The 13,058-nt window shown below is 38.4% G+C and overlaps 1 protein-coding gene across 5 annotated transcripts in view; it reads left to right on the forward strand.

The window, feature by feature from the left end:
* The first annotated feature begins 257 nt into the window (after window positions 1-257).
* micu3a (mitochondrial calcium uptake 3a) overlaps window positions 258-13,058 on the forward strand; it is a 38,228-nt gene continuing 25,427 nt past the window's right edge. For 2 of the 5 annotated variants that reach the window (XM_087841905.1, XM_087841904.1), the window contains exons 1-4: window positions 258-585; window positions 6,851-6,998; window positions 9,543-9,574; window positions 11,629-11,707. In XM_087841905.1, the coding sequence (XP_087698031.1) occupies window positions 325-585; window positions 6,851-6,998; window positions 9,543-9,574; window positions 11,629-11,707 (520 nt within the window). In that variant the 5' untranslated portion in view covers window positions 258-324. The remainder of the gene's footprint in view (window positions 586-6,850; window positions 6,999-9,542; window positions 9,575-11,628; window positions 11,708-13,058) is intronic. The other 3 variants (XM_006790814.3, XM_006790816.3, XM_006790817.3) reach the window with 3 other exon arrangements.

Consider the following 13,058-nt stretch of genomic DNA (forward strand, 5'->3'; position numbering starts at 1 on the left):
CTATATTTCACATGCATTTTAATTTAATATTCAGTATTTTTGATTTTGGCGTAGGCTGTTAATATGGCCTCTTTTATGCGAACTGGATAAGCTTGAGTTTAGCTTCATAATAGTTTATCTCTCTGTGTTTATAATTGACCTTGGTTAAAATGAATCACTCAGCGAAGCATCAAATCCTCCGAGCTGTGCGGGACTTTGTTCTCTGTCATGCCAAGAACAGAAAGGCCGTAAATCTCGCGATGAAATCAGGGAAACGCGATACTTTTGAGCTGCCCTCAAAGTTACAATCACAGCAGCCAAGCAGAAGCTACTACCACGGCAGCAATGGCTGCTTTCCGCAGAGTGGCAGCACTGGCCGGCAAGCTCAACCTCTGGTCGGCGACACGAAACGAGCTGGTCGGTGGGCAGACGGCCAATGGAAGAAGGACCTGGAGGTGTCTGGCAGCCGGGGTTTGCGTTGCAACGGGTGGCGCCGTACTTTACTTCTACAACGGTTTAATAAGCGGCGGAGGCAGGAAGAGGATAAGGAGGCACAGCATCAACGGTTTGCTCCCGTCCATCCCGACTGTTGAAGCCAAAGAGAAGGTAGGTGGCACAAACTGAGCTGCTGCAGATAACGACAAAACCGAAGCTGCCGTGACACACAACGAGGTCGTTGATTGTTGGTCGAAAATGTGTAACTGCTGACACACGGGCCTCAGTGCTCAAGACTGTGGAAGGACATAGTCGAGAGAAGAGGGAGAGAAGGCAAAGAGCGCTGGGTATTTCCTCGTTTCCTTCCGCTAAGATTAGACACACAGGCCCAGTCAGACAGGCCCACTTTTCTTTCTGTAGCCATGGTGAGCTTGTTTTTTATAGAATTTTTTTTTTCTGGGGTGGATAAAGTGTGTCACTCATTCCTAGGACGCTCAGTGGAAACAGTTCGCTCACTCCTTGGCTGTTGGGCGATGTGCGCGCGCAGATGCAAGAAGGGCGCTCTCCGCTCGAGCTGGTGCTGAAATGACAGCAAGCTCGAGATGTCAATCAGACAGCTTTGTGCAGAGGCAGGTCAGGCAGACAGAAGTTCTCAGAGATTTCCATGAAAATAATACAGTCATGTACATTAAAGGTTTGATACAATAAAAACATTTTAAAAACCCCACCATACTATAATTCAAAGTTCTAAAAGTTAAAGTTATCTCTGTAAATCATTGCACATTACAAAAAATATATATTATAGTATTGAGTATAATTGTTGATTCACTCAAATGTAAAGCACTATAATAACTCATTTATGATATTAGTATTAATAACCATGATCCATATGATATCAGTAATTTCAATCTGAAACAAAGGTGTAGGAAGTACAACTTGAAATGACTCATGTATACTTAAAGCATCAGTTATGCTAGGATGACTCACAATATATAAGGCAATATACAATTTGTTGTATATAAGCTGGCCAAGATATCAACACATTATTAATACATGTAGTTGTTTTAAATGGATTTCCTTGCCATGCTTAATTACAGTCCTTCCATCCACTCATTTATCCATTTTCTTTTGATTGACCAGTTCAGGTTCGTGGGGGGGCTGGAGCCTATCCCAGTTGTCATATATTGAGAGGTGGGGTACACCCTGGATAGGTTTTTTTTGCAGGGCGAACACAGAGAGCCAGACAACTATTCACAGCCGCATTCAGGTGGTCAGTTTAGAATAACCAGTTAATCCTAAACATGACTTTAGACTTGCAAACTCCACAAAGAAAGGCCCATAGGCTGGGTTTGAACCTAGGATTTTCTTGCTAGTGAGACAGTGTTAACAAACCTCTGCTTCCTTCATTACAGTACTACGTTAAATCTAATCTAAATCTATAAACCATAATGTATATGCACCTTCCCAGAAATGTAACTACACATTGCAGAAATGCAAACTTCAGCAAATGTGATAATGTGTCTATGTGTCTATTTGGAAACAATATCCAGCATATCCACAGTATAATGAAAAAATATGTTGTGTTGTATTTTTCATTAGCTTTTTCATTATGCTAATAAAATAGCTAATATTCTGCTAGTGTTTCAGCTAAAGGTGTTTGTTTCTCCTTTTTCTCACATTTCATAATGTGAGGGTAGAACAGCACAGATACACCATTACACAACCATACATGCACACAAACAGGTCATCCACTACAGTGTGGATTGAATGCAATGCTTCAAATGACACTTTGTGGTGGTGATTTTAATAAGAGTAATGTTTTAAGAATTTTTTCTAATCAGGATTTCGTTTATCTGAACATAAAAGAGATAACAGAGACTCCCTGCCTTGAGACATGTTGAACAGTCTTGTTTAAAGTCCATTTTTAGCCAGGCAAAATCATCTACATTTGTTTAGCATTGTTGCATAGTTAATGATCAAGACTTTTAGCCATGCTTCAGAAGTCAAAAAGTAATACTGAGCATGAAAAATACTTCTTAAGGCTTTCTGAAGGTCTTTCAAAGTTTTTCTTTGGACATTGGCTACTTTTTCACTCATTTTCAGTCCAGGCCTTCTACTTGATCATTTTCACAATTAGGATATAATTATTTCAAACATAAAAAGAGGACCTAAATCAAGGGGTGTACTAGTGTTGTGTCCACACATAACAGGCAAATTAGCATAGACATATTTTAAATTGTATTTTTAGTCTTATTGTCACTAGGAACCTGCTGTAAAAACACATAGCTTGTTGCAATTCCTTTCATTGAAAATATTAAAAAGCACCAACGATAACAAAGAAACAGGCATAAAATTATACTTTTGCACCAAAAGGTGATTCTCAAAGACCTGTATGCAGAAAAACTAGGCATATCTCACTATTTATGCAGTGCATCCTTAGCAGGCCTAAAAAAACTATCAACAAAAGTTGAACAATATCTGATATTTATTTTAAAAAATCATACATTAAAACATTTCCAAAGATCCGACACAAGACCTGAGAGATGCATCTAGTATCTTGATAATCTGTCTACTGCTTGCCAAAGCCCCATTAGAAAAGGTCTTAATGGAAGGGTGGCTGTCAAGAAGCCATTCTTAAGGAAGAGAAACAAGGAGAAAAGGGTGAGGTATTAAAATCATCTGGAAAGCATTTGAATGGCAATGACTTCATTTATTCATCATGACAATGATCACAAATGCACTGTGAATCCAGTGAAGCATACCATGATAGAAAAACACACAGTAAAACACCATCAGTCATGGATTGGCCTCCCCAGAGTCCAGACCTGAATATTATTAATGCAGTGGAGCCACCAATATCGAAAAAAGCTTTCAAATGTCCCTCAAAAAGCTTGCCTAAGAGAGTATTGCCTTTCCAGCTTATGAGAATGTACAAACTCTGTTTTTGCCTTACATCCTACGCTTCCATGTTAGCATGTTTCAATGAATCATTGCAACTATTTAATTTTCCTACAAATTGGTTCTTTGCTAAGTTGTCTGTTGTGTGCAAACACAATAGTGGTTCATCCCTTAAGTTAGGTGCTCTTCTAATGCAAAAAAAAAAAAAAAAAAAAAAAAAAAAAAATATATATATATATATATATATATATATATATATATATATATATATATAATTGAAAATGGTCAGGTAGAAGGCCTGGACTGAAAATTAATTTAAAAGCAGAGTGAAAAAGCAAAGAAAGGCATTGAAAGACCTTCAGAAAATCTGGAGAAGTACTGTTCACAACTATTTAAAAAAAATAAAGGAAAGCCTGGCTCCTTGGAAGCAAAATATAAAGAAATGGAGGGTGGCTTAAGACTTTTGCACATAATTGGCTATAGATACAAACTGCATTTAGTAGTTCACTGAAGTGGACAGTAGCTCAGTGGCACCATTTGCATATCTATCCAGATTGCAAATGTAAAATTATGTCTTCTCAGCCAGCAATGTTGCTTCTTTAGGTTATGTCCACACTTTCTCTCCGTTTCGGCCTCCCGTCCACACTCCAAGGAAAAACGCAGCATTTTGAAAACGCTCTCGAAAACGAATACATTGCGTTTGCGTCGCAGTGTGGACAGGGAAAACAGAGACTTTCTAGAACGGTGACGCATTTTAGTCATGTGATGCAGTCATGTGACCAATTAAACAAAGATAGCGGAGGGCATTATACAGCAGTTGTTTTGTTTGCTCTCAATTTTGACAGCCCTATTAAAGATGAATATCAGTTTGTACATGCTCCAGATAGCTTTTCTTCAAATTATTTAATTCTCACTCGCTTTTGCAACTTTGTAATTTTGTGTTACTCGCAGCAACAACTTCACCTCATTGTTAGTCCATTTAAAAAAAACTCGTTGCTTTTCCTCAACCTTTTGCCGCGACGTTTCAACGAGCCGGAAAGTAAATAAACGGCTGACAGAAATGAGGCAGGCCGAATCTTCTTACGCTTCACGCATGCTCAGTACTGGAACGTAAGTGTTTTCGGCCGTTTCAATGTGGACGCACAACTCTGTGAAAACAGCTGAAAACGCTAGTGTGGACAAAAACGCATTTTTTTTAGTGTTTTGGGAGTTGGGGGTGTGGGGGTGGGGAAGGGGGGGGGGGGGCATTTTACAAGATGCAGACATAAATTTTACTTTACTGGGGAAGGAAATGGAATCTGAATAATTTGCCTCAAAAAGTTGGATGACTCATCTGTAGTGACTGAACAACACTGCAGCTATTCTGGTAAAAGAAAGCCACAGAGGCAGAGAAAAATATGGGGCAGTTGAGACTTGTGCTGAATGGGTATGGGATATATGTTCACACGATCATTTGGCTCTTAAAGGGTTCAGAAGTGTAAGGGTGAGTTCACTGGTGGCATAGAGGGTTTATCAAAGAATGTTTGAGATAGTATTTTTTAACATATGAAGAAGTATACCTGCAGACAAAGTTAATACGTGTAAAACTGGTGGAATACCCCTTTACAAAACCAACGTCTATTTAAAATAACCAATTAATATAAAAAATGACTTCTAGCAAAAATTTAAATGCTAAGCCTGAGTTTTCTAGGTTGTAAGAAAGAAATTAAAACCGTCCTATCAAAAATATAAACTGGAAAAGGAAGCTGCACAGCTATGACCATTGTATCTGACAAAAGAAGCTCCTACCAGTGTAGTGTGTTACAGTGTGAATTATTCCTGCCTGGCTGTAAGTGCCTTGAAGGTGTCTCAGATGGAGAAAAACAAACAAATATAGACCCCAAAATTACAAGCAAGTACATAACCATCCAAGGGTACACAAAGCCTGTTGAGATACAGTCTATCTTTTACAAAGGTAAAAGACAAGAAGTAACCTGAAATTTAAGAACAAACCAGAAAGAGGCACAGGTCAGACTGCTCACTTGAAATCACAGCTGCTACAAATTACAAGCTTTGACTTGTGAAACAGTTGCCATAATCAGCCGTGTTGTGGTTGTAGCTGGAGACTGGGATGGACCAGTCACAGATGGCAATTGGACGACAAAGAACAGGTTCAGGCACCAAAGCAGAGCAGCACACACTAATAGTTAACCACACATAGGAGGGAGCCCAGCAACCTGGAGTGGTAATACACCTCATATATAAAAGGGTTTATGTACCCTAAATGGTATTGTAAATGACAGAATGGTGCAGAATAGTGACATTAAAATAATAATGGTAGTGGCGCTTTTCCACATGTGCAAACCGTCCTATGCTTACATTTGTATTGTTGCTTCACTGTGTTTAGACTCAGAGAGAACAAAATAGTTGTTGACCTGCAAAAGCCACTTTTTTCGTTCAAAAAAAATGTTCATGGATCAATAAGTCAACTGATGAAGAATCACACCTATAAGCAGAATTGATACTGGGATTTTTGGATAAAATATCATCATTATTCATCCAAAAGTTTAGCAGACAGTGACAGTTTTAAGCATGAAACTGAGCAGAAGGGTTACAGAGCTGCAGCTGTGAAGGGAACACACAACGTTGCCCGAGGGGAAAACACCTGGAGCATCTGCTGAGCAGTTGTGAAAAGACAACAGAAAGTTTTAGTTGTAGTCAAGACACAAAGCAGTGAGCCACACTGAATCTACTTTCTAATCTCTGCAATTTAATTGGTTTTTCTTACATTTCTTTTTCATGTTGTGCAGCATGGCATGTGAACCTAGCTGCCTTTGCAAAACTTTCTAAACTTCATTCATTAGTGAGAGTTAAAGCCATGGGTGCCTATGCTCTTACTTTTGAGTGGGGTGCATTCCCATGAAGCCAAGCACTGATCTCCAATTCACGCTTTCAAAAACCCCCCTTGGTGCAGGCATCATCAAAGCTTTATGAATGAATCTGTATGCTCATTAGCATGTTAGCTGAGCTGAACCGAAACCACTGTGTGCTGGGGCCTGCAGCTAAACAGGTTTAAATATGGAAGCCTCTCTGTTAATTATACAGTTTCACGCAGTACAGTCGGTTGGTGTAGAAGCTCTCCTACTCTGCAGCTAATCAAGTTGAAGCACTGGCTGCTTGCAGAGACCGAGCGAGAGACAGATGCTAATCAAGTAGAAAGTAGTGACAAAGTATTTTTGTGCATGTGTGCCCATTTTCCCGTTACTGCAATGTGCCAGCGGTGCTCGCTCTATTTATAACCACAGGGAGCTAAATGGAGAGAGTTGATGCCAAGAATAGATGAGTTTCCTCATTATAGAAATTGCTTTGTGTGCACAGAAATCTGTCACAGGTCGCATTCACATTATGTCCACTGTGACACAAGTGGAACATTAATTGCTTATCCCTGATTTTAATCACTTAATATGAGAATTAGGATAATTATTTAACAGTATAAGTGGAATGCATATACTTTGTTTTGTTTTATATTCTTTTTTTTTATTATGAGTTTTTTCTGCAGGCACGTCCATTTGACTTTGAGGATGGAGATGTGTACATGTCTTCCCATGAACATCGTTTCCGCTTGTTCAGCTCAGTGGAGTATGAAGGACAGCTGTACATGACCCCACAAAACTTCATCGAGTCGGTTACCATGAGTGAACCGAGAAGTACGTATGAAAAAATAGCTTGTTTTCAGTTGTTCTCAAAATTGTGTCTCCTTAAGGCAAAAATATTTGGGGCTTATTTTATCTGCTTAATCTGCATATATGACATGTACCCAGAGTACTTGACTGCTTCATTTAAATCAATCATTTAACACAAATTTATATTCTGCTTTTGATGGGACGTGTATATATCTCAGCACTGCAAAAGAAGGCCCGATTGCTTTCACAGGGAAACTACCAGAAAATGCAGTTTGTAAATTTCTCCCCTCCTCAACCAACATCCAAGGAGGAGGGAAGTTTATTTAACCAAGAACTGAATGTCTTGAGAATATCTTTTACAGGGGGTGTTAAGCATGAACCGTGGTCACCACTAAACCATCGTGCTGCTGGCTATTTCTATGAAACACATAACCAAACAATATCATCTGTATCTGTAGCTGTATCTTCACAGAGTCTCTCATCCTATTATTGAATATTATTAACTCCATGGTCTTGGACTGTAGCTGGTAGACCTGGTTCTGCTCTGCAATCTCAGTGAACTCTGCATAGTGGCACATGAACCATTTGTCCACCTGGTGCCGGTTAGGGTGGCTTCCAGATCTCTGGTGCAAAACAAGGTCTACTCATGCAGTCCAAAATGGTGTAGTTGGAATCTGTCCAACCATGGCCGAGACTGAGCAAACAAGCTGGCCAGTGAGTCTTCCCGTAGGGAAAACACAGGAAGGGGGCAGGGCTAGCTGGTTGTCCACAAATAAATTAGTTCTGTCAGAGTGCTAAAAATAAAAATGGAAATATGCAGAAAAAATGCTAAAACCAGTCACCACTGTAAACTTCTATGCTTCTTTTGCCATTAAAAACTTTTATGTATATAAATACAACTTGAAGTGCTTTGCAATTCAGCTGCAAGAATAATTAAATGTTTTAAAGAAAATCTATAACAGACAGACTTAAAGAGTTGTCAGTTAAAGGTTAGATTGAACAGCTGAGTTTGAATGTTCACTGAAAGTTATCCACCAATCAGTAGGTCTGCTATTTAAAAGCAGCATTCCACCTTTTTGTAATAGCTAACACTGACATCTAAAGAGGCTTTCTGTCATATTTTGAAACATTTTAATTTAGTTATGCACATGATTAATTGACTTAAATGTTGCTGCTCTTGCTAATCGGCGCTAGAAGTACAAGTCGATTAAATTAATCATTCATTTTTAATGAATGAACATGCCAGCTGGGTCTAAAGTCTTATGTAGCTACTCTACGCAAGCCTAGAGGGCAGCGCCTCGCTCTCTTCAATGAGAAATTGTAAATATGAAAAGTAAGACAAATGACTGCCTTACAAATCGTTTCAGGCCTTCAAATGGCTCTTAAGTACACATAGTGTTTGATAAGGTAAAATAGCAACCTCAGAGGTTCTTGGGATTCATGGAGAAACATAAAATGATAGGAAGTCCATAGTGTAGGAGGGGGCAAAGCTAATTTATACTTCAAGAATTTAAGGTATAAATTACATTTAAATTTAAGCAAGATTTGATTGGATACTTCAGCTTTTTGTTGTTGTTTTTTAAACCCTTTGTTTTTATAATTTAATTGACAGTGAATACCTCATGTTTACTGATCCCTGTTTGTTAGTTGATTTTAAATATTACAATTTCAGGTTTTATATTTGTATTACTTTACTTTGATAACCACGTGAAGTGGCTATTTTGTTAATATTCATGTGTATTTTAAACTATGTATTTCAGTGCCAGGTATACAATTTTTTGCCATCTCTTAAAAAACGTTAAAAATATGGCTTTAAAACACATCTTTGCAATTTCTGTTGGCCCACTGTCATTCGTAACAGATTAGCCCTGGCTGGCTTCTTCAAAGCAGGTGGTTTTAAAGCTATTGTTTAGTCTGTGGTTAATGTTAGTCAGACACACACATTCCATTTGGTCTCATGTACCCTTTCTCTTACCCTGCAAATATCTAATCTGGAGAATCATCTTAAAATTTTCCTGTGCGACCACTGCTTTAAGTATCTCTTCACATGTGGAAGTTATCACAAACAAAAAGCTGCTATTTATTTATTTAATGGATATATAATTGCATTGCGTGCAAACTGTGCACCTGTATGTGTGTGTTTACATCTAGCCTTGGCTCGCTGACATACGATACAGCCGCACATGCCCTCTCGGCAGCTGACATCCTCGAATGGCCCCTTTGAAGTTGAATTAGATGAACTTTGTTGTATAAAACAGAACAAAAGTAGTATGTGCTTTTACAGGGACATTCCACATACTACAAAGACAAGCACAGGGCACTTGAGATGGTACAAATGGGCCTGTGATGATGACAGTGTATATAAAAGTGTGCCTGTGTGTGTGTGTGTGTGTGTGTGTGTGTGTGTGTGTGTGTGTGTGTGTGTGTGTGTGCGTGTGTGTGTTGTGACTGTACCTGGCACATTAAGACCCATTTCTAGATCACACAGATGCTATCTGACTGAGCCCACCCAAACTCTCTTCTCCTCTTTCCCTTCTTCTCTTCTCTTTTGTCTCGTTTCCCTGGCAGGCAAGAGGCCCTGGAGGTCCCTGACAAAACAGGTGGGAAACACACTCTAACTGTTTTTCGTGCTCCTCTATATTGCAGACAGACATCTGTTGCATGTTACATCTAAATCAGTATACACTGCAAAGTTTAAAACCAATTTTCCTAGTATTTGTCATGAGTTTCTGCATACAAATGTCATGATTCCACATACATATGTATTGCAGATTATCTCTAAGTTCAGCAATAATCAGGTTTACTAATTAATCCAAATGTAAAAATGTAAGTGCATTAAAGAAATACTGTATGCAAAATACTGAGGCTCTGAAAATTTCATACAGCACAAATAGGGTCTTTAGCTTTATTTAAACTGTAGATCATACCATTGAATGTGAAAATACAGGCTGTCGCCACATCAGTACTCACCTGGTTGTAATCTCAGTGCCCTGTGCAGTTTTCATGTTACACACCCTCCCACACTCATGAAAGCTATGGCTTGCTGTTTGGCTGGCACTGGACAATCGTCACTTAATGCAGGTCTCCTGTGTCTTGCGGGCTATAAAAGCCGGCCCAGGTGAACCACTCAGTCTCTCTCTTCCACTCCACCTGACATCAACTTATTAGCAATCTTTGTGTCTCGGTTAGGTTATGTATAATAAATTATTTTATATCTACGTAAGCTTCTTGTGTGAAATCCCTCTTTCTCACCTTCTTTGAGCCCGTTTGTGACGCAGTTTACATTAAGTTTTATTCATATGAACTGTATATAAAATCAGCCACTTTTTAAAAGTCTTGAGTTGAAGGGTTTCATTATCGTGATCCTAATTTTTTAAATTTGATAACATCCATCAAATCTGAAAGGGAACCTGAGGATGCTACACATGCCCATAATACAGCATCTTATTAATAACAAGATGGCTACATTCTGAAGCATAACTTGTTTAATCTTTTGTTTAACATAAAATCAGACCACAGTTTACAAAAATTGCTGTCCATAAAATAGATTTTGAAAAGGATTTGAACATTTAAACAGCGATTTTAGACTCAAGTAATTTTTACATTCTTTTGATGAATGCTCAATCATCCAGGTAAGTAAATCTCCAAAAGTTGATTCTGTTTTTTTTCTTTCTAAACACTGTGTTTCTGTGACTTTTGAATCCCAAAACCATTGGTCCACCCCAAGGATCGGGTGCCCCAACACAAACAGAGTAACATAGTGTACGCTGTGAAGTGTCAGGAGGATTGCCAGGATTTATACATCGGGGAAACCAAACAACCTCTGGTGAAGCGGATGGCACAACACAGAAGAGCTACCTCATCAGGCCAGGACTCCGCAGTCTATTCACACCTACAGGCCAGTGGACACTCTTACAATGCTGTGATTGCAGCCATTCCCCAACTCTCTGTGAATGGTACTGATGGCCATTGATCCGTGGGCTTCGATCAGCGGTTCTTGATCAATGGTCATGAGAATTTGCATAATTAAGATGAAGGAACTGACCTCCCATTGTTCTTTCAGTGGGCTGGTTTCGGTCATTATGCAAATGAACTTTTTTTTAAGATTGGGGAAACCTGCAGTCAACTGAGACTGAGGAACTTGGATGAGTGATGAAACGTTTCTCCCACTGAAAACGCTACGTCCAGATGAACAGAATCAACTTTTGGAGGTTTCTACATTTTTGTTTTGTGATGTACCTTCTTTTTAAGAATCCATAAGGAAATTCTTGTGCTGCTTCAGTGTGAAATCTAAGAAAAATGTAGACTCCACTCAAACCCTAATTCACAGCACCACAAATGGTCAAAACCTCCACAGGCTACTTTTGGTACTTTGTTTTTTCTCTTTTTTCTTTCTTAAAAGCAGTCTTTGTGTCAATTAAAAAAAAAAATATATGCATACATTCCTTTCTATACAAATCATATAAATTACCACATTAATAACAATACTAAAATAGTTGGCCTGCCAAGGTTTTTTTTTCCTTCTTTCCACGGCATGCTAACCTTTCCTGTTTGTGCTGAATCGGTGTGTGTAAAAGTTGAAGTTTGAAGTTAGAGGTCTGTGTTTTTAGAGTTTATCTTACCTTTTTATTGTGTGTTTGTATGTGTCTGTAAGGAGCTGGAGAAGATCCTATCAGACACTCCTCCCGTGTGGAGAGGATCCTCCAAACTATTTCGCAACCTGAGAGAACGAGGTCAGAGAGAGTACACACGCACACACACACACGCACATACACACAAAACAGGAGCAAAATACCTTTTCACTAAATAAAAAAAGGAACACACATGCACTGTACACAAAACCCATTGACAATGTTTTCTCTTTTAATTGTTATCAGAGCACATAAGTAGGAGTATAAGAGTCAGATAGTAACAAGGTCAGTGAATGTCAGTCAAATAGGACTCGGTTTATATGATGAGTAAACACGGTAAAGTATTTACGTTTCTTCAGCTTTCAAGTTGTTAAAGATTATTTAAAACACTGAACAATTGTTTGCTGATACACTGTCAGGGAATTTAATGTTGTAAAAAACATGACTGTCATTTTAAGACCATGTATATGTATAATGTCCATTCTCTATGTCTGTATGTTCCCTAACTCCTCCGAATCAGTCACCTTAATCAGTTTGAAGAAAACTTTATAAACTGCCTAGAGCACCACGATTATCATTTATTTAGCTTTTGGAAATTATTTTTAAAACACACAAATGAATTGAGTGCTAAATATAATACTTTGTCCTCTTATAAGTCATATATATTATGTGTAGTAACTAATGTCAAAACAAATTGTGACATTACATTCCCATTATGTATGTGTACATTGTTCGGAAATACATTTTGGTAATCAAAATTTTAGTGTAGTGACACTTTGGGTTACTGGAATGAGCTGTCATGCATATATGTAAATAAGTGTTCATCAAACAGTGACACTAATAGTACCTGGAATTGATTGCTTTCTTATACAATAAACATGTCGCCTGCAAAGAAGAATAGATACAAGTATTTATTATTCATTTGTCTGGTGTTTATGAACAGCCATTTATGCCATATAACTACATAAAAAGATATTAATGAAGATAAAGAGAATAACATGATAAATTAGCATATATGTCTGTGTTTTAGGACAGGAGCAAAGGGGTGGTGTTTTTGCTTGGATCACTAATATAATTATGCATCCTTGCAATTAACTTAATTATCTTTATTATGTATTTTTTCTTTTCATTCAGCCCGCAAATACCTAACAGAGGTCGTAGAAATCTAAGAGGTATTCTTGCATCATGTTATATTTCTTAGGTGATACACCTGCATGACTGTCAGGGTTCTTACATTATTATACAGTAACTGCCATGACCTAACTGTGCTTTTGTGCACATTTCCCAGTGCTTGGCTCTCAGTGTGTGATAAAATCATACTTGTGAGTTGTGTGTCACTGTAGGGGTCTCTAATCCAAGTTTGTGCCATGCTGTTACTCCGTACAGCTGAACAACCTCCTCTCCTCTCCTCTCCTCTCCTCTCCTCTCCTCTCCTCTCCTCTCCTCTCCTCTC

The sequence above is a fragment of the Neolamprologus brichardi genome, chromosome 6 (genome assembly GCF_056152115.1).
Source record: "Neolamprologus brichardi isolate AB-2024 chromosome 6, ASM5615211v1, whole genome shotgun sequence".
Lineage (NCBI taxonomy): Eukaryota > Metazoa > Chordata > Actinopteri > Cichliformes > Cichlidae > Neolamprologus > Neolamprologus brichardi.